Raw genomic sequence first — 27,889 nt, forward strand, 5'->3', positions numbered from 1 at the left:
TCTACAGTATTTTGTTTGTAAAACAATAGTGCTAGCACTGATGGTGTTACCCAGTTGGGTAATGAAACGTCTGCGAGAAAGCAACCCAACTCAGAGAGCATCAAGGACCCCCACAGTTCTCCTCCTCTCTCCCCCTGCCCCTCTTTCCTCCCCTCCCCCTCTTCCTCCTCTTCCTCTTCCTCCTCCGTTCTGCAAACCTCCCTCCCGCGTAGCACTGATGTTGTTACCTAGTTGGGTAATGAAATGTCTGCAAGAAAACTTAGAGAGCACCAAGGACACCAAAGTCATTCTCCTCCTCCTCCTCCTCCCCTTCCCCTTCCTCTTCCCCTTCCCCTTCTTCTTCTCCTTCTCCTTCTTCCTCCTCCTCCTCCTCCTCTTCCTCCTCCTCCTCCTCCTCTCCTCCTCCTCCTCCTCCTCCTCCTCCTCCTCCTCCTCCTCCTCCTCTTCTTCTTCTTCTTCTTCTTCTTCTTCTTCTTCTTCTTCTTCTTCTTCTTCTTCTTCTTCTTCTTCTTCTTCTTCTTCTTCTTCTTCTTCACTATTATTGTTATTATTGTTTGTTGTTGTTATTGTTATTGTTATTATTATTGAGGTGGTCTTCATTGTCTTTCTCCAGTCAGCGTCTGGTTTGGTTTTGGTCTAATTTGTGCTCTGCTCCATTTCCATGACCCTAGACCAGGATTGGGGGAAATATGGCCCTTTCATGACTTGGGGACTTCAAATCCCAGAACCCCACGCTGGCTCAGGAATGCTGGGAGCTAAAGTCCACAAATTGTGAAGGGGGGCATCATTCCCCACCTCTAACCTAGACCAAACCAAAGATCTATCCACTCTTGACGGTCACCCTTCCGAGCCCTTTTGAGCTGTGAAGTGACCAAAAAAGAGGAAAGGATGCTTGTGTGTGTGTGTGGGGGGGGGAGGGTTATCCTTGTCGTTTTTTTTTATATATACGCCTTCAAAAATGTGACGTTTTTGTTAAGCGAATAGATTAAGACATCCATTTGCACTACAATTCGTCCACAGAAATCTGGTGGGCTTATGTTTCCTGACCGTGCGGCTTTATACATGGTGGCCATTGAAGATCGCCAGTACAAGGACTTCAAAATCCACTGTGAGTCCGCAGACGACTTACTTGGCTCTGCTTTTCCCCTGATGTTTTCTAGCCAACTTGTTACAGGTAGTCCCTCTTTGCCCTGACAGGGTGGGAGAACGTCTACGGCTTCGACATGACCTGCATCCGGGACGTCGCCATGAAGGAGCCGTTGGTGGACATTGTTGACCCAAAGCAAGTGGTGACCAATGCTTGTTTAATAAAGGTTTGGGTGCTTTTCAAAATATAAACTTTAACGCAAGAGCTTGCTACAAGGCTGTTGTATTTTTTTATTTTTAAAAACACAGGTCCTTCTTTTGTCTTTTGCACGTTGCTGCTAAATGGTGGATGCTGATTTTTCACCTTCATTTGCGCTTCTGTAACTGTCTGGTTTGGCACAGCCACTGAAACAGGACAGGTTCTTCAACGGATAGTTAGGACTGCAGAAAAAACAATCGCAACCAGCCTGCCTTCCACCGAGGACCTGCACATTGCACAAACCAGAAAGAGGACAGAGAAAATATCTACAGACTCCACGTATCCTAGGCATAAATTGTTTCATCTTCTCTCTTTGAGACGCTGCTATAGGGCATTGCATGCCAAATCAACTAGACACCGAGACAGTTTTTTCGCTTGGGCCGTCACTCTGCTGAACACCTAATTCCCACAGCACTGTCTGATGCTTAAGGATACCTAATCAAGTAGTAGGACTGTAATAGTGTATCCTTCCCATCTTTCCTACTTCTTTCTACTACTGATATCTTATGATTTATCAGTTTGTTGTTTGTACCTTGTTGTTTGTTGTTTGCATCCTATGATTTAGGATTTATCACTTTGCTGTTTGTATGTACACTGAGAGCTTCTGCCCCGGAGACAAATTCCTTGTGTGTCCAATCACACTTGGCCAATAAAGAACATTCTATTCTATTCTATTCTATTCTATTCTATTCTATTCTATTCTATTCTATTCTATTCTATTCTATTCTATTCTATATTCTATTCTATTCTATTCTATTCTATTCTATTCTATTCTATTCTATTCTATATTCTATTCTATTCTATTCTATTCTATTCTATTCTATTCTATTCTATTCTATTCTATTCTATTCTATTCTATTCTATTCTATTCTAGTCTAGTCTAGTCTAGTCTAGTCCTAGTCTATTCTATTCTTCATCCATTATTCTATTCTATTCTATTCTATTCTATTCTATTCTATTCTATTCTATTCTATTCCTTATTCTATTCTATTCTATTCTATTCTATTCTATTCTATTCTATTCTATCTATTCTATTCTATCTATTCTATTCTATTCTATTCTATTCTATTCTATTCTATTCTATTCTATTCTATTCTATTCTATTCTATTCTATTCTATTCTATTCTATTCTATTCTATTCTATTCTATTCTATTCTATTCTATTCTATTCTATTCTATTCTATTCTATTCTATTCTATTCTATTCTATTCTATTCTTCATTCCATTATTCTATTCTATTCTATTCTATTCTATTCTATTCTATTCAATTCTATTCTATTCTATTCTATTCTATTCTAGTCCAGCCCCTTGCTTAGACAGGAAACTCTATACCATTTCAGACAAGTGACTGTCCAGTGATGGAGCACACAAAATGTCTGAAGGCAAGCTATTCCACTGGTTGATTGTTCTCACTATCAGGAAATTTCTCTTTAGTTCTGAGTTGCTTCTCTCTTTGATGAGTTTCCATCCATTGATTCTTGTCCTGCCTTCAGGCCCTTTGGAGAATAGCTTGACTCCCTCTTCTTTGGGGCAGCCCCTGAGATACTGGAAGACTGCTCTCATGTCCCCCCTCGTCCTTTTCTTCATTTAACTGGACATACCCAATTCTAGCAACCGTTCGTTATATGTTTTAGCCTCCAGTCCCCTAATCATCTTTGTTGCTCTTCTCTGTACTCTTTCTAGAGTCTCAACATCTTTTTTTACATTGTGGTGACCAAAACAGGATGCAATATTCCAAGTGTGGCCTTACCAAGGCCTCGTAAAAGGTATATGCTGCCTAGCACATTTAGGAAACCCAAAACACCATAGAGATATAAGACTTATGGGTGGCAACTTTTTAAGGCTTATAAGTCCTTGAGGCAAAATGTGCATTGTGGTTCTTGGGTACAAGGACTTCTAATCTGAATAGGAAGAGAAAACAATTCCTTAATTTTTGATTACGAAAGCTGCCTTTGGAACGCTTCCCGTTGAAAGCCGGCTGTTCCCATTTAGTCCCACCTCCAAGAAACCTAACATTGGCAGGCCAAGTTAACTAAATATTTAAGAAACAGAAATTTGCCAGCAGCGAAAAGAAAAAAGAGGAGGTGAGAACTGCAGCTGAGTGCTGGCAGCACTGTGGAAACACTATATGCTGTGCTGTAAAAATCCCCACCATGCAAAAAAAAAAAAAAAAGAAGGAATTCCAACAACGGTTAGATAACAGTTTTGAATGAATGAGGCTTGCGTGTCAGATTATTTAAGTTATTTCCCATAGTAAAGCTCAGCTAGAATTTGGATCAGCTGTAGAATGTTCTATTTTATATCCATAGCCTGTTGAGACAAAACCACAGCAAGAGTTGGATGGAGGAGAAAAAGGATCTATTTTAAAAGTTCAGGGTATTATGTATATGTTCAGCCATGAAGCACTGGAAGGCAAGGTAAACTTAGCTTGGAGGGGTCTTTGGTATTCTCTGAGCTTGCTTTATATTCACTTTGAGAATCTTCTGTATTAAGATGTGAATCCTACTGGTGTTGACTGCTTTGTGACTCACCACATTACTCATTATGGGAAAAAAATTGTTTGATGCTCATTGTTTTATGGTGCTCACCAGGCCTCCCAGAAACAATGAACAATGAGTACCGAGGTACCCCTGTATCTAGTAGTTCCTGTTCTGATTCTTAAAACATTTTTTTATACTTAAGCATCTTCGGATTGGACTGTGCTGTTCTTCTACAGCCCATTTTAAATATTTGTTGAGACTCTATAAAGAGTGCAGCAAAGAGCCACAAAGATGATCAGGGGGCTGGAGGTTAAAACATATAAGGAATGGTTGCTGGAATTGGGTATGTCTAGTTTAATGAAGAGAAGGACCAGGGGGTGACATGATAGCAGGGTTTTAATATCTCAGGGGCTGCCCCAAAGAAGAGGGAGTCAAGCTATTCTCCAAAGCACCTGAAGGCGGGACAACGGATGGAAGCTAATTAAAGAGAGAAGCAACCTGGAACTAAGGAGAAACTTCCAAATTACCAGAAGTAATCCTTCAGCGCTTTTCATTCATTCAATCAATGAATCAATCAGTTTGGTTCTCTGACAAGCTTAAGATGCAACATAAAAGCTACAGATTTAAGTCATTCAACCAGCAGCTCTATTTTTAAACCGTGTTCACATGTAAGCCGTCATAAGCTGTTCAAGGAAGAAGTATAACTTTGTACAAAGATGCAAACACACGTGCACACGCTCAATGGCTTTGAATCCAGGAGACCCTAAACATCTCTAAGGCATTATAATGCTGTTGAAAACTATTATAAGATGAATTAGACGAAGGGATTAAGTGTTATTTTAAAATAATATGCAGTACTGAATTTGTTGTTGTTGTTTTTTTTTACATCATTAGTCCTGACAAATGGCCCGGGTTCAAACAGAATGAATTCTGTCACAACTAATGTTTCACAATCAGAGCAACCTAGAACTAAGGAGAAACTTCCTGACAATCAGAACAATTAACCAGTGGAACAACCTGCCTCCAGAAGCGGTGAATACCCCAACACTGGAAGTTTTTAAGAAGAGACCGGACAGACATTTGTCTGAAATGGTGTAGGGTTTCCTGCCTGAGCAGGGGGTTGGACTAGATGACCTCCAAGATCCCTTCCATCATCATATATTATATTATTATATTATATTATATTACATTACATTACATTACATTATATATATTATATATATTATATTATATTATTATATTATTATGTTATATTATTATATTGTTATGTTATGTTATATTAATTATATTATATTATATTATATTATTATATTATTATTGCAGGCTGAGAAATTGGGGGTGACTTAGTTAAAACACTTCTTCATCTCTCCGGTCAATGCAGGATGTGGATCTTTACACCGTAAAGCCAGAAGAACTGACCTTCACCTCTGCGTTTTGCCTCCAGATTCAACGCAACGACTACATCCATGCCTTGGTCACCTATTTTAATATAGAATTTACAAAGTGCCATAAGAAAATTGGGTTTTCTACAGGTAAATTATTTCCTCCCCCTTTTTTTTTTTTTTTACTTGTAAGAATGACCATTCCCCCCCCCCTCCCTTGCTTTAATTCATTTCTTGTAACCTAAATGTTCAGTTCTCTGGAACGCCAAAGGGAAATAAAATTTGCTGTGATGTCTCTTAAGTTTTAGCCTTGCCTTGCGGTAGGCATTTGAGTTATGGCCGATCACTCTGGGAGCTATAAACCAGCATTGTCTGTTGCTTTGAGAATGAAACGGGGCTGCTTGCTCTGATCTGGCATCTCACAAGGCTGGAAGAAATGAGGCTGTACAGTTGAAACCTAAAAGCGATGGTTTTATTCGTGTGAAAAAAGTGCTGCGTGTGTAGCTCCAGAATTATTATTTTAACCACATCGGGTTTTTTTTCACTTTTATTGCCCTGGGTGCTATCTGGGAGAAGGGATGGGGGTTCCCGTTAAAGACATTCTAACAACATGATAGTAGTCTTCCAGTATCTCAGGGGCTGCCCCAAAGAAGAAAGAGTCAAGCTATTCTCCAAAGCACCTGAAGGCAGGACAAGAAGCAACAGATGGGAACTAATCAAGGAGAGAAGCAAGTTAGAACTAAGGAGAAACTTCCTGACAGTGAGAACAATTAACCCGTGGAACAACCTGCCTCCAGAAGCGGTGAATGCTCCAACACTGGAAGTTTTTAAGGAGAGACTGGACAGCCATTTGTCTGAAATGGTGACTTTATTCTTAAATACACCACTGAACCGTTGCTTCATTCTTTTGTCTGCAGAAATAGATTGATAGGAATCAAGGAAGTATTTTGAGAACTTTGATTTCAGAGAGCGCAGGATTTATACGCAGGCAACAGATTCTGAACAGGGCTTGGGTCAAACCCATTAGGTGATCCTTATCAGCTGGCTGTTAAAATCTTGCAGTTGCAAAGCTTTGTACATTTCTGGGGAAGTCAAACCGGTGATCACCTGGTCAGGTAATCTGCAGGTAAACCAAGACAGTATCTAAAAGGAACCAAATATCTCTCTCTCTCTTTTTTTTTTTTTGTAGCTCCAGACGCGCCTTACACTCACTGGAAGCAGACAGTCTTCTACCTGGAAGATTATCTAACTGTCCGAAGAGGAGAAGAAATCTATGGATCCATATCCATGAAACCGAATGAAAAAAACGAGGTAAGTTAGGTTGGAAAAGAGGAATGTTGGCGTCCAGGTGGGGCAGCTGGTTTCAGGCCTGGGGTCTTACAGGCGTTTTGTCAAACAAGTTAGTGGATAAAATCACAGCCTGATCTTAAAGAATCACATTTGATAGCTACAAGCTTAGGAATGGATTGGTATCCTGCCTTTATAATTTTTTCTAAATTTAGCCAAGGGGGGCAAATATATCCAAGGCAACTTCCTACTCTTATTTTGCCCGCAATGGCAACATTGTGAGGTAAGTTGGGCTGAAAGAGAATGGCTGGCCCGAGATCACCCAGTTGGCTTTCATGGCTAAGGCAGGACTAGAACTCACCGTCTCCTGGTGATTGGCCCAAAGTCATCTAGTTGGCTTTCATGGCTAAGGTGGGACTAGAACTCACCGTCTCCTAGTGATTGGCCCAAAGTCACCCAGCTGGCTTTCATGGCTAAGGCAGGACTAGAACTCACAATCTCTGGGTGATTGGCCCAAAGTCATCCAGTTGGCTTTCATGGCTAAGGCAGGACTAGAACTCACCGTCTCCTGGTGATTGGCCCAAAGTCATCCAGTTGGCTTTCACGGCTAAGGCAGGACTAGAACTCACCATCTCCTAGTGATTGGGCCAAAGTCATCCAATTGGCTTTCATGCCTAAGGCGGGACTAGAACTCTCAGTCTCCTGGCGATTGGCCCAAAATCAACCAGTTGGCTTTCATGCCTAAGGTGGGACTAGAACTCTCAGTCTCCTGGTGATTGGCCCAAAATCAACCAGTTGGCTTTCATGCCTAAGGCGGGACTAGAACTCTCAGTCTCCTGGTGATTGGCCCAAAATCAGCCAGTTGGCTTTCATGGCTAAGGTGGGACTAGAACTCAATGTCTCCAGGTAATCAGTCCAAAGTCACCCAGCTGACTTTCATGGCTAAGGTGGGACTAGAATTCACAGTCTCCCACTTTGTAGGCGGATGCCTTAACCATTACATCAAACTGGCTGGGAGAAGTCTACAAAAGACTTTTTATGACCGATGAAGTCAACTGCAAGGAAACATCTGGGGGAATAACCTACCTTTATCTCTTAACCCCTGTATGTGGCATACACCTGTATTCCGAGATACAGCTAGTCTCATCATTTGGGAAACCTTTGGGTCTTTGGTTTGACTAGTTTGCTCCTCAACAAAGTAGGCTTGTAGTTAGTATTTAGTAATTAGCGCAGGGGTGTCAAACTGCCGGCCTGTGGGCCGGATACCTCACGCCAAAACCGTACCCACCCCATTGCTGGCAATGGGGAAAAAAGTCACGATACGTCGCGACATGTCACGTGACGTCGCAAGTTTGACACCCGTGCATTAGAATGTGTCTTTTCCGAACATCCTGTCTGAATCTTCACCACGTGACCTTGGGGACGTTGCAACACCCGTAAGTGGGAAAAACGGTCCTAACTCCCTTTTTCCAGTGGTGTTGTAACTTGGAACGGTCCCTAAACGAACGGTTGTTAAGTCGAGCACCTACCAAATATGCGCTATTAACCACCGGCTTCTCTTGTCCACAACTAGTAAGCAACAGGATCTGAATTCTACATTCTTTACAGCGCGATCTGGATTTTACAGTTGACTTGGATTTTAAAGGGCAGCTTTGCGAAGCCTCCGTGTCTAATGACTATAAGATGCGCTAACAACCTGCGGTCGGCGCAGCAACAAAAGAAGTGGTGTTCTGGGCCTGACGTCGTCGGAGTCTGTGAGGTTTTTTCACTAGCAAAACGGTCGCTCCTCGGAGGTTTTCTGGATCTGGAATCTGCTCATCTCCGCGCCCTGCCATGACCGAGCTTACCTGAAAGGACTGTATACGTATCACTCACTTGGCTACAGCCTGGTGTCGTGTCGAATTTGTAACCCAACACATTCAAGGGGGAACCAAATTGGGAGAACAGGCGCCCGCCTTGCTCGTTTTACGATGTCTTTATTTTTTCGTTTTCGTTTTTTGTTTCGTTAAAAAAAACCCCTGCATTTACAACTAATATTAACGTGTTATATTTTTGCAAGTTTTTTCATTGCTCTTTTATACAGCCTTCGGGTGCCACGTTCCCAAATTTGTCTTAGCAAACAGCCTTCTCTTCTGCATCCTAAGGGTAGTCCTCGGATCACGGCCACAGTTGAAGCCAGAACCTCTGTGGTTAAGTGAGACATTGGTGAAGTGGGTTTTGCCCCACTGTACGAACCTTTTGTTGCAAGTGTTGTTAAGCGAATCACTGCACTTGTTAAATTAGTAACGTGGTTGTTAAGTAAATTGGGCTTCCCTCCTTGACCTGGCTTGTGAGAAGGGCGCCAAAGGGGATCACGTGACGCTCCCCCCAAGGACGCTGCAACCGTCATAAATGTGAGTCAGTTGCCAAGCAGCTGAATACCGATCACATGACCTTGGTGAATGCTGCAATGGCTGTTAAGTATGAAAAAAGGTCGTAAGTCCTGTTTTTTTCAGTGGCGTTGCAACTTTGAACGGTCACTAAATAACTGTCGAAAGTCGAGGACTACCCGTATTCAGTGGTGGCTTTCGATGGCATTGCCAAAGCAGAGGTGTTGAGTTTCATTATTTTGTGATGTAAGAGACGGTGATGTACCCCCGCTTCCGAAAAATAAGCTTAGCACACTTTGAAATAAAATTTTTACACCCTCTCCTCAAAACAAAAGAAAAAAAAAAGAAGACTCACAGCAGATCCAGTGTGACCTGAAGTTGTTGGTCTCTGACATTACACAAATGGATCCCACTCTTCTCTCTGGCCAATCCCAGGATCTCCATTCTGCTTTGGAACAAGTACTAAGGGGAGGATGCAAACGGAAAATAAACTTGTGGCGCCCTTGGTGCTCTCCGATGTTTGGTTACCTGTCCAGGTAGCACCTTCAGCGCTAGAGAATAAAGTTTTCTCTCGCAATAGCTGTCTGTCTGGTTTTAAACTAGAAGTTTCTGGGAATTTGGTGGCTTTCTCTCATTTACATCCGCTCGAAACAGACTAGACTGCAAGCCTAAGAACATTTTTTTCTTGGTTCAACAGGGCCTCAGGAACATTGTGTGTGTGTGTGTTTGTGCGTGTGTGTGATTTTTTCTGCCCTACTGGTAATGACCAGAAACGCTCCTCCTTGTTAATGCAGCTTAGAAGGGGATTTAAATAAAGTCCAGTTCTTAACGAATAGAATAGAAATAAGAACAGAACAAAACAGAACAGAACAGAGTATAGAATAGAATAGAATAGAATAGAAATAAGAACAGAACAGAGTAGAGTGGAATAGAATAAAATAGAAATAAGAACAGAATAAAACAGAACAGAGTAGAATAGAATAGAAATAAGAACAGAATAAAACAGAACAGAGTAGAATAGAATAGAAATAAGAACAGAACAGAATAGAGTAGAATAGAAATACGAACAGAACAAAACAAAACAGAACAGTAGAATAGAATAGAAATAAGAACAGAACAGAACAGAGTAGAGTAGAGTAGAATAGAATAGAATAGAATAGAATAGGAGCTGGAAGGGACCTTGGAGGTCTTCTAGTCCAGCCCCCTGCTCAAACAGGAGAACCTATCCCATCTCAGACAGGTGATTGTCCAGTCTCTTCTTAAAAATCTCCAGCGATGGAGCACCCACGATTTCTGGAGGCAAAGCTGTAGGCTGTTCCACTGGTTGATCGTCCTCACGGTCAGGAAGTTTCTCCTTAAATCCAGGTTGCTTCTCTCTTTGGTCAGTTTCCAACTGTTGTTTCTCGTCCTTCCCTCTGGTGCTTTGAAGAATAATGTGACCCCCTCTTCTTTGGGGCAGCCCCTCAAATACTGGAACGCTGCTGTCATGTCACCCCTCTTTCTTCTTTTCTTTAGACTAGCCAAACCCAAGTCCCGGAGCTGTTCTTCGTATGTTTTGGTTTCTGATCATCTTAGTTGCTCTTCTCTGAACTTTTTCCAAGGTCTCAACATCTTTTTTTGTAGTAGGGTGACCATACTACAAGACTGGTCTTTTAAAACTGGTGGACTTCAACTCCCAGAATTACGTATGTCAGTGAAGACTCAAATCACCCAGGACAAATAGTATCCACAAAGGTTAAATCAATGCAAAGTTGATTAATCAACTTGGCTCCAATTGGCAGGACTGAACCTTTTTAATAGCCAGAATTGGATTCCCATGGGCTGGCTGGGGAATTCTGGGAGTCAAAATCCACAAGTCATGCAAGGGCCAAGTTTGAAGACCCCTGGTTTCTATTATACAGGGGTCTTCAAACTTGGCAACTTTAAGACTCGTGGACTTCAACTCCCAGAATTCCTCAGCCTTCTGTGGCACTTTCCCTTTCCACGCTAGGCATTCTTGCTGGAGGAACAGAGATGGGGCAGCGCAGGGGGCTTCGGACCCTTCCTTGCCACCCGTCTCCAAACTTTGCAATCAATGGAGCTTTGAGTCTACAGCAGTGGCCAAAATGGTGGCAACCTTTTGGGAAAAGTGTACAGCAGAAACGCCACCTTTGGCTATGTTTCCACCCATTTTTCTTCTAATTTCTTTATAACTGTAGCCTTGTTCACTTAATAAGACTATTTTACATCGCTTTCTGGGCGACCGGTCAACTCTTTGCACCATGGCTTTAATTTTATTACGTTTTGCAAGCTCACTCAATGAAAGAACACAAAAAACCCAGCCAACTTGATAGCCATCACACAACACACTGATCAATGTCTTCCTCTCAGCTTCAATACATGAGATCAATCACTGAATCCTACTGTGATCTAATTGGCCCATTGCCAAAACAAGAGGACACCTGATTGGCTCTCTAAACACTCATGCTCATCGGCTACAATCAGATGAAGGAAAGCCACCGGAGATCAACCTGAGCAAGTTGTGCTTCCTTTTTCTGGTTATTTAGCTATAACTTTTCACAGAATACAGCGCAGATAATTGAACAAACTTTGTTGCATTGCATTCTTGATTAAATTATCTTTTCATTGATATATAATTTTATGGCACTACTTCAAAAAAAAAAAGTGGTGTTATTAGCCATCAAACCTCAAAAATACACTTTTCCCAAAAGGTTTCCACAATTTCTGCCCCCCTCTAGCTGCCCCGCCCCTTTTCCCCTGGCTGCCCCGCCCCTCTCTGCCTGGATGCCCTGCCCCCTCTCTCTAGCTGCCCCGCCCCCTCTCTCTAGCTGCCCCTCCCCTCTGCCTGGATGCCCCGCCCCCTCTCTCTAGCTGCCCCACCCCTCTCTGCCTGGATGCCCCGCCCCCTTCTCTAGCTACCCCTCTCTCTGCCTGGATGCCCTGCCCCCTCTCTCTAGCTGCCCCGCCCCTCTCTGCCTGGATGCCCCGCCCCCTTTTCTAGCTGCCCCGCCCCTCTCTGCCTGGATGCCCCGCCCCCTCTCTCTAGCTGCTCCGTCCCTTTCTGCGTGATGCCCCGCCCCCTTTTCTAGCTGCCCCGCCCCTCTCTCTCCCTGGATGTCCGCCTCTCTCCGTCTCTGTCTGTCTCTCTCTCTTTTAACCGCCCCGCCCCTCTCTTCCTGGCCGCCCCGCCCTCTCCCTGAGTGCCCCCCCTCTCTCTAACCGCCCCGCCCCTCTCTCCCCGCCCGCCCGCCCCGCCATTGGCCGCCCCGCCCACGTGACCTCAGCGCGCTGCCCGGCGCGAAATTCAAACCGACCCGCGGACCTGCATCGCTCGCCCCGGCCTCGCCGCGCAGCCCGTTGGAGGGGCGCCGGTAAGAGCCTCCGCGCAGGCGGGAGGGCGGGCAGGGGGGTTCCGCGCCCGCGCTGCGTTCGGAGCGGCTCGTCCCAGCCCGGCAGCCCGGGAGGGATGCTCTGTGCCCGGGGGAAGCCCCCCCCAAGTCCGCCTCGTGGGAGCCCCGAAGCGGGGCGGCGGGAGAAGCTGGGCCGGGGCTGCCCAGCGGAGCCCGCGGCGGACGGCGGGCTGACCCCGGGCGCGGCCGTCTCTCTTGCAGGGTGGCTGCTGCCTCCCGATGAGGCTCCGCCGGGCCGTCCAGCATGAAGAGCCGGGCTCGCCAGCCGCTGATTCTGAAGAAGAGGAAGACGCCGCCGCCGCTGCAGGCCAGCCCCGCCGAGGACGCCGAAGCCGGCCGCCGAGCCGGCCGGGTCAAGCAGGAGCCAAGGCTCGCCCGCCAGCTCCGAGGCATCCCGGCCTCCCCCGGCCGGGTGGGCGCAGGTGAGCGCTCGGCCCCGCTCCGCCCCCCCGGGCTGCTCACCCCTGCCCAAGGCGTCCCGGAGAGGCCAGCCCCGGAACGGTCTCCTGGGAAGGACCCAGGCGGGCTGAGCCTGTGCAGCCAAGACAGCAGCCTGGGCCCCGGGCCCTTTCAGGACCTGTCCGGATCCGAAGAGGAGAGCCTGGCCACCAGCCGCGGGGCCCCCGAAGAGGAAGAACAGCTGTCCGGGATATGGCCCTGGAGCCCGGAGGAGTCGGACTTTTTGGCCTTGCAGTCCTTGGGGAGCCGAGAAGAGGAAGGACCCAGTATGTATGCAGCAACTCACTTCTTTGGAGAGTTGATATTGGCCCCTTACTCACTCGCTCACTCACTCAAGGGGGCTTGCATGCATATAAAAACACCATAGGGAAGAAAGAAAAATAATACAATAATCACACACACACACAAAAACAAACACACACACACACCATCCGAGTGACAACACACACGTTCATACCAGCCATTTAACGGGCTCCGTTCTACTCTGGGGGTTCCCCAGATCCTCTGGCAGAACCACGTCTTCAGGGCCTTGGGGACCGGTTTAATTCTCGCAAGGGTGATGTTCCAGAACAGTGGTTCTCAACCTTTTTAATGCTGAGACCCCCCTCCCCAAACCGGTCATTTAATCTGCTCCACAAGCATACAAGGTCATAGGTACCAATTTGATTATTGCCTATGCAATGCAATTCAGAAACATTTAAAATAATACGATAAAGTTAAAGACAAGCAGTATTTTGTAGGAATTGTTTTAACTCCTGTTTTGAGGAAATATCCATTGTTGCATGGGAATTTTATTTTTAAAAAAAATGCAAGCTTCTAGAGATCTTCGTTAGATTAGGATACACACACTAAATGAACGGTTGTAAGCCGAGAATTACCTATGCTTGGTCTAAATCAGTGGTTCTCAACCTTTTTAATGCCACAACCTCCCCAACTGGTCATAAGTCGAGGACTACTCAACCGGTGCAGCACCGTTTGCAGACTGGGACTTTTGGCGGGCTCAGCAGGGCAGAGACAGCCTGGACAATTCCTATTGGCTTTTGAAAGCCAATAGAATTAGACTCTGTTCAAGAGAGTCTGTTCTATTGGCTTTCAAAAGCCAATGGAATAAAAGGGAGTAGCACAGCTAAGGAAAAGGGGGAAACTTAACCAAAGGTGGCATTTCTTCTGTACATTTAATTCTTGATTAAATTATCTTTCCATTGATATATAATTTTATGGCACTACTCCCCCCCCCCCCCAAAAAAAAGTGGTGTTATTAGCCATCAAACCTCAACAATACACTTTTCCCAAAAGGTTTCCACAATTTTGGCCACTACTGTAGTTTCATCTAGTGATGCATTATTATTTATGTCTCAATAGGACATCAAACTCTAGATATCATCGCTGGTCATTTTAGTGGTATGATTCTCAGAGATTATACAGCATCCAGGTTTTCCCAGTAAGCCCTTCTCTGCTGTGCTAGAAGGTTTAGAAATAATAATTATCTCACAAAAGTCTGACTTCAAAGAGTTAATGCGATCATATATCATGGGAAAACGCTCCCATTTTGCGACAATAGAACCTAATGCAGCGAAAATCTCATTGCACATAGTCCGAAACTGCACAGGCAGCAAAAGTCTTGTTATTTTTCGACCCTGGAATAGAGTCTCTTCTCTATTCATGATAGCCTACTTTTATGTAAAGTCTGTTGAAATAGAAAAATCCCCTAGGAAACGCCATTTGCTTTATTAAACTATCAACCGGCAGAACAATTAATCACTGGAGCAGCTTGCCTCCAGAGGTTGTGGATGCTCCAACAGTGGAGGTTTTTTAACAAGAAGTTGGAAAACCATTTGTCCAGGATCTGCTTGAGCAGGGAGGTCAGACTAGAAGACCTCCATGGTCCCTCCCAACTCTGTTATTCTGTTTTTATGTTTTTTATTACTGGCAAAAGATCTAAAGATTTGTGCTATTCTTGCTTCTTCTTCTTCTTCTTGTTATTATTATTATTATTTTGCTGTTGGGCTGTATTTCTTTGGCCATTCCCCTCAACATGAAGGAGGCACCTTTGTTCTGAGAAATTTTCTTTTCTTTTTTTTAATTTTTATTTTTTAAACCAACAGAACAAAACATAACACACATACACACACAGTGTATACTCCTCCCTTTTTTTTTTAACAGCAATTTTGTGACGGTAATTTTCTATTGTTTACATCCCCCCCCTTATTCTTTAGATATATTTGCTGTCCCGTTGTTTCTTGTTTGCATTTTTCTTCCTTCATACTATACTTCATACTAAGAATAATACATGTTATTATTACTATACATTATTATACACACATTTTCCACTTTTGACCTTTCCACATTTATTCTCCTCTATTATTTCTAGTCTCCAACCAGTCATACCACTTGTTCCATAATAGATAGTCCTCTGTGTCTTCCTTTTCTTTTATCTTTTTTGTTAATTTGTCCATCTCAGCACAGTCCAGGATTTTACTTATCACTTCTTCCTCTGATGGTATATTCTCATTTTTCCAGAACGGTGCGTATGCTATTCTTGCTGCCGTTGTTATATGTAGAATTAAGTACCGTGTTTCTTTACTATATTTTCTGTTTAAAATACCCAGCAAAAAGATCTCTGGTTTCCAGTCTACGGGTTGGTCTATTATTTCTTCCATCCATCTGGTTCTGAGAAAATTTCAAGAGCTTTTTCTGGGCTCTGGTAAGAAGAAAAAGTGGTGGTGCTGGGGAGATGGGGAGCACATCTATGTGAGGGTGAAAGCTTTGTGAGTTTGTGACAAACCGTTGCCCGAACGGTAGACGTTTTGCTTGAGCAAAGGGGGGGTTGGACTAGATGACCTCCCAGATCCCTTCCCACCTTGTTATTCTATGTTTTTTTCTTTGAAGAAGAGTGTAGGGAAGACAGGAGGGTGAGCAGATCAGGAATGTAGGCAGTCCTCGGCTGAACGGCCGCGACTCAGCCCCAAATTTCTGTTGCTAAGTGAGACACTTTGAAAGTGAGCTTTGCCCCATTTTACGACATTTCTTAAGTGGATCGCTGCAGGTGCACAATCAGTGACCCGGTCGTTAAGAGAATCTGGATTCCCCCATTGACTTTGCTCGTCAGAAAGCTGCAAAGAGAGGAATCACGTGACCTCCCCCCCCCCGGGATGCTGCAACTGTCGTAAATCCAAGTCAGTTTCCAAGCACGTGAATTTTGATCACGTGACCCTGGAGATGCTGCCACCGGTGGTAAATGAAAAACGGCCGTTAAGTTACTGTTTTTTTGCGCCGTTTCAATTTCAAACGGTCACTAAACGAATCGCTCTAAGTCAGTGGTTCTCAACCTGTGGGTCGGGACCCCATTTGGGGTCGAACGACCATTTCATGGGGGTCACCAAACAATGCAGTCCGCCATTTTTTCCCCCCCTTTTCCTTAGCTGTGCTGCTCCCTTTTATTCTATTGGCTTTTGAAAGCCAATAGAATAGACTCTCTTGAATAGAGTCTAATTCTATTGGCTTTCAAAAGCCAATAGGAATGGTCCAGGCTGTCTCTGCCCTGCTGAGCCCGCCAAAAGCCCCATTCTGCAAACGGTGCTGCACCAGTTGCGTAGACCGATTGAGTAGTCCTCGACTTACGACCGGTTGGAGGTCGCGGCATTAAAAAGGTTGAGAACTACTGGCCTAGGGGCTGGGGCTGATTCCTGGGGGCTGATTTCTTTCTTTTTAAAAAGATCTTCTCCATTATTTCTTTGGGGGAAATATAGTCTGCCTTTTTAATATTCTCTCAAATATTCCTTTCTCTAGATTCTTCCCATGCCATCATAATGGTACCCAACCTCTTTTCTGCCAAAAGGCTAAAATTTCAAGCTCCCTCTCTGAAGGATCTACAGGTGCACTATTAAAAACTCAGTTTATATCCACGTAGGCAGCGAGGACTCGGTCAGTTCTGGCTTGAGCAGCAGTCTGACCAACATCCAATGGTTGGGCAAGATGTCTTCCACGGCGCTCAGCTCCTGTAGCGTGAAGAAGGACACGGAGAAGGAGAACCAGACCCCAGAGCAGAAGACAATTAAGGTAAGCAGAAGGCCAAAGAGCCTTGTGTGTGTGTGTGTGTGTTTTAGAAGAGATTGGAGTGCTATTTGTCTGAAACGACACAGGGTTTCCTGCCTGAGCAGGGGGTTGGACTAGAGGACCTCTAGGGTCCCTTTCAGCTCTGGCATTCTGCTCTTTTTCTACCAATTCCCTGCGGTTTCATAAGCAGCCCTTAACGATCTCCTCCTGTGAGTCAGGCTTTCGGATCCAGTGCATTGTGATAATGTGTCAAGGATGACTCCAAATTCCCGATCACCTGAGCGTTTCTTCACAAAGAGCCCATCAGCCACGTAGGCCGGTATGTTTTTAGAAAGTTAAAAAGGTAGATGTAAGACTGGAAGAAGGGCTGTGGGCGGGAGGGAGCGGAGCTGCTTTTCAGCAGCAGAAGAAAAAAATTGGATACGCATCTGCCTAATTAAAACAAAAAAAAACGCAAAAAGGGAAGATTTAAGACCTCCGGAGATGAGCATTGAACATGTGGACCAGAACAATTTTAGTGGTGTTTCCCATGATAAAAATCATAAGTAAGAGCCCTGGTGGCGCAGTGGTGAGAATGCGGCATTGCAGGCTGACTCTGCCCACTGTTAGGTGTTCTATCTATCCATCCATCCATCATTAATCAATCCATTATCCATCCAACTATCCATCCATCCATCATTATTAATCAATCAATCCATTATCTCTGTCTCTCTCTCTCTCTGTCTCTCTCTCTCTCTCATCTCTCTCTATCCAACTATCCATCCATCCGTCATTATTAATCAATACATTCTATCATCTATATCTATCTATCTGTCTATCTATCTATCTATCATCTATCTATCCAACTATCTATCTATCCAACTATCTATCCAACTATCCATCCATCCATCATTATTAATCCATCATCTATCTATCTATCTATCTATCTATCTATCTATCTATCTATCTATCCATCCATCCATCCATCCATCCATCCTCTATTAATCAATCCATTATCTGCCTGTCTGTCTAGCTATCCAACTATCCATCCATCCATCATCTATTAATCAATCCGTTCTCTCTCTCTCTCTCTCTCCCCCCCCCCCCCGTGGGACCCTTCTTTCTTAATTTTGGCTTTTGCTTCCCTACTTCAGTCTGAGGAGAGTCCCGCAGTGGCCGCCGTCTGTCCGGGTTCATGGAAGGAATCCTTCTCCGAACGGCCCCCCTACTCTTACATGGCCATGATCCAGTTTGCCATCAACAGCACCGAGAAGAAGCGCATGATGTTGAAGGACATCTACACCTGGATCGAGGACCATTTTCCCTATTTCAGGCATGTGGCCAAGCCAGGCTGGAAGGTAAAGCATCCTTTCACCTTTTAAAAACTTCTTATCATTATTATGAAATTTATTTCTTTAGATAATTTGCATTGCCACCTACTCGCATACTCAAGGCGACTCAAGGCGGCTGAGTTAAATAGAAAAACACCTTACATAAAAATAAAACGAGAGGAAAAATAACACAACCATATAATAATTCCCTATCCCCCACCTCCCAGTGACAACACACATTAAACTCGCCATTGGCTGGGCTCTAAAATATTATAAAAATATACAGCATACAAATTATACATTTTTTTTACACTATAAAATATTACACGGTCGGTTCTCAGCTCACAACCATTTGTTTAGTGACCGTTGAAAGTTACAACAGCAGTACAAAAGTGATTTATGACAGTTTTCCAACTTATGATGGCTACATCTCCATGGTCGCTTGATCAAAACTCGGACACTAGGCACCTGGTTCATATTTATGACCGTCGCAGTGTCCAGGGGTCAGGTGATCTCCTTTTGCGACCCCACAGTTGTCGTCGTCGTCCTCCTCCTCCTCCTCCTCCTCCACCACCACCACCACCATCATCATCATTCCATAAACCCTACATCCCTCTAGCACTGATGAAGTTGACTAGTTTGCGTAATGAAACGTCTGCAAGAAAACAAGCAAGCTCAGAGAGCACCAAGGACCCCACAGTCCTCCTCTGCAGACACCACTCCAGCACTGATGATGTTACCTAGTTTGGTAACGAAACGTCTGCAAGAACACAGCCAAGCTCAGAGAGCACCAAGGTCCCCGTAATATGGGAATTACATCGCTTCAACTTTACATCTTTCTTTCCCTCCTAACTTAGCTAACTGTTTTGTCAGCGAAACCAATAGATGTTTTGGGTTTTTTTTCCCCACCTCTGCAATTTAGAACTCCGTGCGTCACAATCTTTCCCTTCACGACATGTTTGTTCGGGAGACGTCTGCCAATGGAAAAATCGCATTCTGGACCATCCATCCCGAAGCAAACCGTTACCTGACCCTGGATCAGGTGTTCAAGGTGAGTAGCAGGTAGGAAAGGAACGTTTCCCAGTGCTTTCTTCCTCTACCGTTTTATGCATCGAAGTGAGATTTTATTTAAGTGAAGAGGGAGGCAGGTTGACAGCCAGCAGCTGTTGGAGAGTCCTGCCTTCATGTGCTTTGGAGAATAGCTTGACTCCCTCTTCTTTGGGGCAGCCCCTGAGATACTGGAGCATTGCTATCATGTCCCCCCTGGTCCTTCTCTTCGTTAAACTAGACGTACCCAATTCCAGCCACCGTTCCTTATATGTTTTAGCCTCCAGTCCCTTAATCATTTTTGTTGCTCTTCTCTGCACTCTTTCTAGCGTCTCAGCATCTTTTTTACACCGTGGTGACCAAAACTGGATGCAGGATTCCAAGTGTGGCCTTACCAAGGCCTTGTAAAGTGGTATTAATCCCTGAGCCAGCCCTGCTGAGGGGAAAGGGAGAGTTTCCAAGCTGAGCCATGCTGGCTCAGGAATTCTGGGAGTTGAAGTCCACGAGTCATAAAAGAGCCAAGGTTGCCTACCCCTGCCCTATACCATTGTGGACAAATGGCTGTCCAGTCTCTTCTTAAAAACTTCCAGTGTTGGAGCATTCACAGCTTCTGAGGCAGGTAGTTCCACTGGTTAATTGTTCTGATTGTCAGGAAGTTTCTCCTTAGCTCTAGATTGCTTCTCTCCTTGGTTAGTTTCCATCTGTTGCTTCTTGTCCTGCCTTCAGGTGCTTTGGAGAATAGCTTGACTCCCTCTTCTTTGGGGCAGCCCCTGAGATACTGGAGCATTGCTATCCTGTCCCCCCTTGTCCTTCTCTTCATCAAACTAGACATACCCAATTCCAGCAACCGTTTGTTTTAGCCTCCAGTTCCCTGATCATCTTTGTTGCTCTTCTCTGTACTCTTTCTAGAGTCTCAGCATCTTTTTTACATCGTGGTGACCAAAACTGGATGCCGTATTCCAAGTGTGGCTTTACCAAGGCCTTGTAAAGTGGTATTAACACTCCACATGATCTTGATTCTATATAAGACCCAGTCTTATTTTGGGGGAAAAACCAGATACTTGTGCTCCAGTAAGATGAATTCTGAAGCCCTCAACCTTGGCTAGGATTTTCCAGAGTGGTGGTCTTTTTTTATTTTATCAAGTTCCCTTCTCAGAATTCTCGTAGGAGTATCGCTTGGGCAGAATTTCAATCCCTTTGGAGAAAAAAATCTATTTATACCCCTGTCCTTTTGAAAAATAAAAAAGTGCTGTGTCCTATAGCAATCGTCAAAGTGGCATGAAGGAGCTTGCCCTTCCGAAAGGAGGCTTCGGCATCTATTTAGACCCGTCCAAATTTAATCGGCGTGACAAGGTGAAATGGTGATTAAAGAAATGGTGTCGGATAACAGACTGACTCAGACAAATCCCTGTGCAGGAATGCTGGGAGGAGAGAAAGTCCCTCATTTTTTTTTGTTTTTTTTCCTTGACGATTCAGAGTGTGTGACAAACCAACCCTGGCTCTTCTTATTGGAAGAGAATCAACAGTTTTCCTCTTCCTTCTTCTCCAGGCTGGAAGTACTTAAAATCATAGAGTTGGAAGGGACAGGAAAAACATCCTAACAGTGAGGACGATTAACCAGTGGAACAGCTTGCCACCAGAAGTTGTGGGCGCTCCATCACTGGAGGTTTTCCAGAATATGAGCCGAGGTGGCGCAGCAGTTAGAGTGCAAGTACTGCAGGCCACTTTAGCTGACTGTGTTCAGCAGGTCAGCAGTTCAAATCTCAGCAGCTCAAGGCTGACTCAGCCTTCCATCCTTCTGGGGTAGGTAAAATGAGGACCCAGATTGTTGGGGGCAATGTAAATTTATATATATACATTGCTTCCTGGTGTACACCGCTTAGAGAGTGCTTGCACTTAAAGCGGTATATAAGTCTCATAAATAAATAAATAAAGAGACTAGGGGTGACATGATAGCAATATTTCAGCATTTGAGGGGCTGCCCCAAAGAAGAGGCAGTCAAGCTATTCTCCAAAGCACCTGGAGGCAGGACAAGAAGCAACGGAGGGAAACTAATCAAGGAGAGAAGCAACCTAGAACTAAGAAAAAACTTCCTGATAATGAGGACAATCAACCAGTGGAACTCCTTGACTCCAGAGGTTGAGAATATATCAGAAGCATTCTAGGGGTGGGGTGGGGTATAGAAAAGGCTGGGAACCACTGCATTAAGGACTACTTCTTGAGTATGGTTTGTCAGCCAGTTACAAACCCATCTGGTGGTGATGCTGTCTATTCCACATTTTTCTAGCTTACCAAGAAGTAGGTTGTGGTCTGCTTTGTCAAATGGCTTGCTGAAGTCTAAATATACTATACTACTATTACTACTACTACTAATAGTAGTAGTGGTAGTAGTAGTAGTAGTTGAGGTGGAAGGGGTTAAGTGTGAAGAACCTCTAGAATTTTCTCCTAAGACTATGCCTCCAGCAATCCCCATCTTCTGCTCTGTGCAGAAGAGATGGAAGATCCGGGAGTTGTTGTTTTTTGTTTTTGCTATTTCACTTGAGTTTTGGGGGAACTAGCCAGTAAAGGGAGATCAGAATAGCAGTGTTGGAAGGGACCTTGGAGGTCTTCTAGTCCAACCCCCTGTTCAAATATGGCCATTTCAGAGAAATGGAGGTCCAATCTCTTCTTAAAAACCTCCAGTGTTGGAGCATTCACAACTTCTGGAGGCAAGTGGTTCCACTGGTTAATTGTTCTCACTGTTAGGAAATTTCTCCTTAATTCTAGGTTGCTTCTCTCCTTGGTTAGTTTTTCCATCCATTGCTTCTTGTTCTGCCTTTGGAAAACAGGTTGACTCCCCTCCCCGGTCTTCTTTGGGGCAGCCTCTTAGATATTGAAACAACGACTATCATATCACCCTTCGTCCTTCTCTTCATTAAATAGACCAGTGGTTCTCAACCTTTTTAATGCCGTGACCCCCAACCGGTCGTAAGTCGAGGTCTACTCAACCGGTTGTAAGTCGAGGACTACTCAACTGGTGCAGCACCATTTGCAGAATGGGACTTTTGGCGGGCTCAGCAGGGCAGAGACAGCCTGGACAATTCCTATTGGCTTTTGAAAGCCAATAGAATTAGACTCTATTCAAGAGAGTCTATTCTCTTGGCTTTCAAAAGCCAATAGAATAAAAGGGAGTAGCACAGCTAAGGAAAAGGGGGGGGGGAAATGGCGGACTGCGTTGTTTGGCGACTCCCGTGAAATGGTCGTTCGACCCCAAATGGGGTCCCGAGCCACTGAACTAGACCTACCCAATTCCTGCAACTTTCTTCATATGTTTTAGCCTCCAACCCCCGATCCTCTTTGTTGCTCTTCTCTGCCCTCTTTCTAGAGTCTCAACATAATTTCTATATCGTGGTGACCAAAACCGGATGCAGGATTCTAAGCGTGCTCTTACCAGCGCAGTATAAAGTGGTGTTAACACTACCTGTGATCTTGATTCTATCCCTTTGTTAATGCAGCCTTGGATTGTGTTGGCTTTTTGGGCAGTTGCAGCACACGGCTGGCTCATCAACTCCACTTGCTCCTTTACCTTCAGTCGGTCCTGGCCTGTTGGACCCTTCACTTTCTTTTTTCTTCTCTCTCGATCTTAATGCAGCAGCAGAAACGTCCAACTTTGGATCTGCAGAAGAACGCGAAAGGCACCAAGATGGAGGCTCAGATCTCCCGTAAGTATCGGATTGCCTCCTTGCCAAGCCCTTACTCCACGCTGCTCATTGGAGGAAGCAAATGGAAGCCATTTGGTTGATAGGAAGGACAGACTGTAAGGGTATATAGGGAAACGGTGGCAGGGGGAATAGATTTCCTGACAGTGAGGACAATTAACCAGTGGAACAACCTGCCTCCAGAAGTTGTGAATGCTCCAACACTGGATGTTTTTAAGAAGAGATTGGACAGCCACTTGTCTGAAATGGTATGGGGTTTCCTGCCTAAGCAGGGGGTTGGACTAGAAGACCTCCAAGGTCCCTTCCAACAACTACTATTACTACTACTACTACTACTACTATTATTATTAATAATAGTATTGTATTATTATAGTATATTTAGACTTAGCAAGGCATTTGACAAAGTAGACCACAACCTACTTCTTGGTAAGCTAGAAAAATGTGGAATAGACAACATCACCACCAGATGGGTTTGTAACTGGCTGACAAACCATACTCAAGAAGTAGTCCTTAATGCAGTGGTTCCCAGCCTTTTTCTATACCCCCCACCCCTAGAGTGCTTCTGATATATTCTCACACCCCTTAACAAAAGTTCAAAACGAATTATGCTTATACACTATAATTTTGAAACTTCTAAACCCAGGTTTTCACACCCCCTGGGATATCGTCTCGCATCCCCGGTTGGGAACCCCTGCCTTAATGGTACTACATCTACATGGAGGGAAGTAAACAGTGGGGTACCACTTTGGCCACCTAATGAGACCTAATGAGACCTTTGGCCACCTAATGAGAAGGAAGGACTCACTGGAGAAGGGCCTAATGCTGGGAAAGATGGAGGGCAATAGAAGAAGGGGACGACAGAGAATGAGATGGCTGGGTGGAGTCACTGAAGCAGTAGGTGTGAACTTAAATGGACTCCAGAAGATGGTAGAGGACAGGAAGACCTGGAGGAACGTTGTCCATGGGGTTGCGATGGGTCAGACACGACTTTGCAATTAACAACAACAACAACAACCAGAAGGCTCCGTCTTAGACCCGGTACTCTTCAATATCTTGATTGATTGATTTTCTTTCTTAGGGCCAAGGATTAAGCCCTTGCTGCCACGGGTCAGTTCCTACATGGTTCCAGTCCACTTCCCGACGAGCGAGCCATTCCATCTCCCGTTGCCTTCAAGGCCACCTCTGCCTGCAGACCAGACTGCCTTGGGGACCATGCAGGGCAACCCAGCCGAACACCCTGCGCCAAAGGTTAGTCTCACACGTCTCCTCATTTTTCTTGGGTGCACGTTTGTCTGAATGCTCCAGGCTAACCTCAGCACCCGTGGAACCGGACCCAGCTGTCTCTCAGGCAGTTCTTCCATGCAGATGGGCTTTGCCAAAGGTGAGGTAGGAGGCCTTTGGCTAGCAAAAAAGCCTCTTAGAAAGGAGTAGATGTCCTCGGGAACCGAGCAGGATCTCGGCTAGAAGTGGGTTTATTTTTCCCTGCCCTCTGCCATCCTTATCCATGTGGGTTTGGTCCTTGGCCTTTGCTCCCCGCTTCCTTCATTCCCTTTTATTCCTTCTCAAGACTGGTGTGACCCGGTGGGGGTGGGGGTTAGGGTTACTGATTAAAATCAGTCTGATTTTAATCAGTTACAATCCACCGTAATTCCTACCTGCTTATTTTCAGCTTCTAGTTCCAGACCTTTCTTTTCTAGATTGTTCTCGAATGCTCGCCTTCGATCCTGAAAAAAAGAAAAGCCGACAGTTGCTTATTTGTTATTTAACCAACATGAGGTTTTTTAAATATACAACAGCTTTTAAACATGGTTCTTTTGCATCAGAAGCAACACCGGTGAACGCGAAGGGAGAGAGAGGGAGAGAGAGAGAGACTTATGACTGTTTTTCACCCTTATGACCGTTGCAGCATTCTTACAGACACATGATCAAAAATTCGGACACTTGGCCACGGACTCGTATGTTATTTTTAGAAAACCCCAACTTAACTAGTGCAGTGATTCCCTTAAGAACTCAGACGAGAAAGATTGTAGAATGGGGCAAATCCCACTTAACAACTGTCTCGCTTAGCAACAAAATGTTGCCCTCAATTGTGTCGTAGGTTGAGGACAGGATCTTCGGCCAATGCATAGATTCCCTCAACGCTGTTGGAGATCCCTCTTGGCTCAAACAGCCCCTCTAATTTTTGAATAAATGGAGGCTAAGCACAACGGTCAGTTTAAGAGGGCAAAATAAAATTCCCACACCTAAAAGATAACTAACCCCCCTCCCCGGGGAGAATGTGTCTAAAAATGAAGAGTGTTGTTGTCAGCTTCTTCCTTCCCATGTTGGTTTTGCAGATCCTGCGCTCCAGCGAAGAACCGGTCCTGTTGCCTTCTCCGAGCTCCATAAAGGAGGAAAAATATTGCGGCGAAGAGTCTTGTTCATTAAACCCACAGTGCCCTCTTGAGGAAGGCAGTTGTACAGACAGCGGAAAACCATTGGCGGGAGTTCTGAGCGACAGTTTTCTCTCCCCGGAGTGGGTCTCCTCTTTCCTCCCGGTATGGCCTGTGAAGGAGGAACCAGCGGGAGCTGGTGAAGAGCAGGACCTCCGTGTGCAAGCGTCCCCCATAAAACAAAAGAGACAGGTTACAGGGGTCAGGTCAGCCCCCCAAAGTACGCTGGTTATAAAGAGGCAAGAATTGGGCAGATCCAGAAGGAAGCAGCACTTAGCCCTCTCTTCCTCAGAAGAACCGGTTCTCCTTCTGCCCCTCGGTGGTGGTGGCTCAACATCCTTCCTGATGAGACAATGTCCTTCCACTCTGGAGGAACCTCTAGAGACCCTTGTCTGTGGTCCAGAAGAAGACCCTCCAGTGAACTGCAGGCGGCCCAAAGCTTCCACCCCAAATAAAGTGCCCATAACCACTTCTATACCCCTGCCACCTACTGACCAGTGGAGATTGACCCCTTTGGTCAACGAAAGGAGCACGGTTGATTTCAGTTCTCCGAGATCTTCTCCCTTGCCGTTCCTGCCCTTCCAGGATAATTTAGATCTGGAGTTTAATGAGACCTCACTGAGGCAATCCTTGGGCGACTCTCCCCAGTGTCCACTTCTGAACGCGGAAATGGGTGAAATAGTCCCTGAACTCTTGGACACTTCTTCCCCATCCAGCAAGGTGGCCTGTGAGCTTCCAGGGGACAACTCCCTTCTGGAAGACCTTGTTTTGGAGAACATGCCTGAGAACTGGAGCAAGCTCTCGCTGGACCTCAGTTTTCCAGACCCCGAGAACTTGGAGACCGATCTGAGCTGGTCACAGCTCCTTCCTCACCTAAAATGACCCAGTTGGGCTCCTTGCAAATAACTTCACCTGGGCGGCACATTCAGAAGACCCCAGTCCCATACCTTACTGGCATTTCAGCAAATATGGGTCTTGATTAACTCAGAGGTCACCCGAATGTAAGGATCGAGAAAGCCGTAGCCACGATAGGTTGAAGGAAGACTCCCTATCCTGTTTTCTACACCTGCTTCTTTGCAGATGATGGTTTGGGCAAATCTAGAACACTCCCGTAAGGGGTCAGATGGAAAGCTCCAGGGCTGTCAATAGTTTTGGAGACAACTTCTAGAGTTTCTGCTGAAGGAAAGATTCATCTATTGAAAGGTGTCTGGGCTACCCAAATGACATCTTACCTAGCCTTGGGCCTTAGATGTTAATCCCTTGATGCTTTGGGGCAATTGCTGTCTTATTCTAATAAGAGAAGCTTGATCTCATTGCTAAAGTCTGAAAATTAGGTTCAGGGCTGCTAGACAGTCAGAAAACAATAAAATTGGTGCCTCTCCATGGGATTCCCGCCACATCTGTAGCCTAAAGCATCATGAGAAGTGTGTTAAGGGGCCGCATTTAGCTAACTAAAGTGGGATCTGCTTATCTAGAGGCTGTGGCGTTTCGCCTCTAGCTAGGACAGTGTTTCTCAACCTTGACAATGTTAAGGCATGTGGACTTCAACTCCCAGAATTCCACAGCCAGCATTGCTGGCTGTGGAATTCTGGGAGTTGAAGTCCACATGCCTTAAAATTGTCAAGGTTGAAAAACACTGAGCTAGGATGTGTTGCGCCTGCACAAACCGCCAGCACTTAAAGCCACAAAGCAGCTCCCAAGTTCCACTGCCAGCCGTAGGAAGCCTGAACGCAAAATCCAGAGGCCACATCTCTGGTTCCCCAAGATTGCTGAAAAGCTGGGCTTCTTGGTCTGCAGGCCAAGCAATTTCCCCCTCCCCCCCCCTGGCGTTGTGGAGCTGGAAGTAGATTTACTTCCTTGATTGAATAGTTCCAGCTGCCTTGATAATCTCCGGCAGTCGAAACAGCGAAGCGGAGGTCGCCATGTCGAGCGAACAGACACTCTGAAGCTGATAGATTCCTCCCTCTGTAAAGTTCTGGAGAACAGCTTTAAATTGAGGTTTTCCTCCATTGAAACAATCCGGCCTGCTCTCTTTTAGAGGGGGTCTTAAAATCAGAAACCGGAGTCACGTCCGTCTGGGCCAGCCCGTGCGTTCGTGATCCTCGCAAGAGCAATAAAACCCGAATGCCTGACCTTTCTTCCACATCATTCATGCTTTTAAAAAAATTATGTTGGCCTCCTTCGAACAAGGAAGGCGGAGGGAGGGAGCAACTGAAGTGAGGCTCGGGGCATGGTGTTCCGATTTCGGCCCAAATCGGACGCCTCCAGGTTGACATGAGACTGGCGCTTCAGAAGAAGTGCCGAGTTGTCTCAGAATGGGGGGCTTTTTGTGCTGGAAAAAGGACTGGGTGGTCTCTGAAACGACGCTAGCTAGAGCAGGCGCAGAGATGGGCTGAGGAGTCTTGCTGTCCCCAAGGATGTGGTGGTCACTGGTTAGGCTGCCTCCTGGTTTTGTGGGAGCCCACGGCCTTGTTCTCTGCATGAGCACGCTTTGTCATTTATTTGTTTTGTTTCTGCCCTCCTTCCAAAGCGGTGTTAGGTTCTGTCTGGGCAAGCTTCTGATCTTCAGGAACCGGAATCACCCATGAAAAATTTCCCTCTGGTTGGGATAACG

The 27,889-nt window shown here is 45.3% G+C and overlaps 2 protein-coding genes across 6 annotated transcripts in view; both read left to right on the forward strand.

The window, feature by feature from the left end:
- PRMT8 (protein arginine methyltransferase 8) overlaps nt 1–9,422 on the forward strand; it is a 36,929-nt gene extending 27,507 nt beyond the window's left edge. The window contains exons 6-10 of one of the 4 annotated variants that reach the window (XM_039368541.1): nt 1,021–1,108; nt 1,198–1,319; nt 5,270–5,357; nt 6,397–6,518; nt 8,122–9,422. In XM_039368541.1, coding sequence (XP_039224475.1) covers nt 1,021–1,108; nt 1,198–1,319; nt 5,270–5,357; nt 6,397–6,518; nt 8,122–8,331 — 630 coding nt within the window. In that variant the 3' untranslated portion in view covers nt 8,332–9,422. Of the gene's footprint in view, nt 1–1,020; nt 1,109–1,197; nt 1,320–5,206; nt 5,358–6,396; nt 6,519–8,067 lie in introns of all 4 variants that reach the window. The other 3 variants (XM_039368540.1, XM_039368542.1, XM_039368543.1) reach the window with 3 other exon arrangements.
- A 2,756-nt stretch (nt 9,423–12,178) lies between these two features.
- FOXM1 (forkhead box M1) lies at nt 12,179–26,793 on the forward strand. 2 transcript variants are annotated; one of them, XM_039368534.1, is made up of 8 exons: nt 12,179–12,234; nt 12,475–12,998; nt 16,643–16,791; nt 17,922–18,125; nt 19,021–19,149; nt 22,777–22,846; nt 23,922–24,091; nt 25,180–26,793. In XM_039368534.1, exons 2-8 carry the CDS (start codon nt 12,518–12,520, stop codon nt 26,155–26,157), a joined length of 2,181 nt encoding a protein of 726 aa, XP_039224468.1. In that variant the 5' UTR covers nt 12,179–12,234; nt 12,475–12,517; the 3' UTR covers nt 26,158–26,793. The 2 variants fall into 2 exon arrangements, with proteins under 2 accessions (XP_039224468.1, XP_039224469.1); XM_039368535.1 differs by having other exon boundaries at nt 22,780–22,846.
- The last annotated feature ends 1,096 nt before the right edge of the window (nt 26,794–27,889 follow it).

The sequence above is a fragment of the Crotalus tigris genome, unplaced genomic scaffold, assembly GCF_016545835.1.
Source record: "Crotalus tigris isolate CLP2741 ecotype Arizona unplaced genomic scaffold, ASM1654583v1 scf7180000020820.259583, whole genome shotgun sequence".
Classification (NCBI taxonomy): Eukaryota; Metazoa; Chordata; class Lepidosauria; order Squamata; family Viperidae; genus Crotalus; species Crotalus tigris.

Bases quoted from the DNA above. Each gene is read 5' to 3' on its own strand.
- FOXM1 (XM_039368534.1), top strand. From the start codon at position 12,518: ATGAAGAGCCGGGCTCGCCAGCCGCTGATTCTGAAGAAGAGGAAGACG. The intron at 19,150-22,776 runs GTGAGTAGCAGG...ATCTTAATGCAG, and splicing joins CCCTGGATCAGGTGTTCAAG to CAGCAGAAACGTCCAACTTT. The intron at 24,092-25,179 runs GTTAGTCTCACA...TTGGTTTTGCAG, and splicing joins CCGAACACCCTGCGCCAAAG to ATCCTGCGCTCCAGCGAAGA.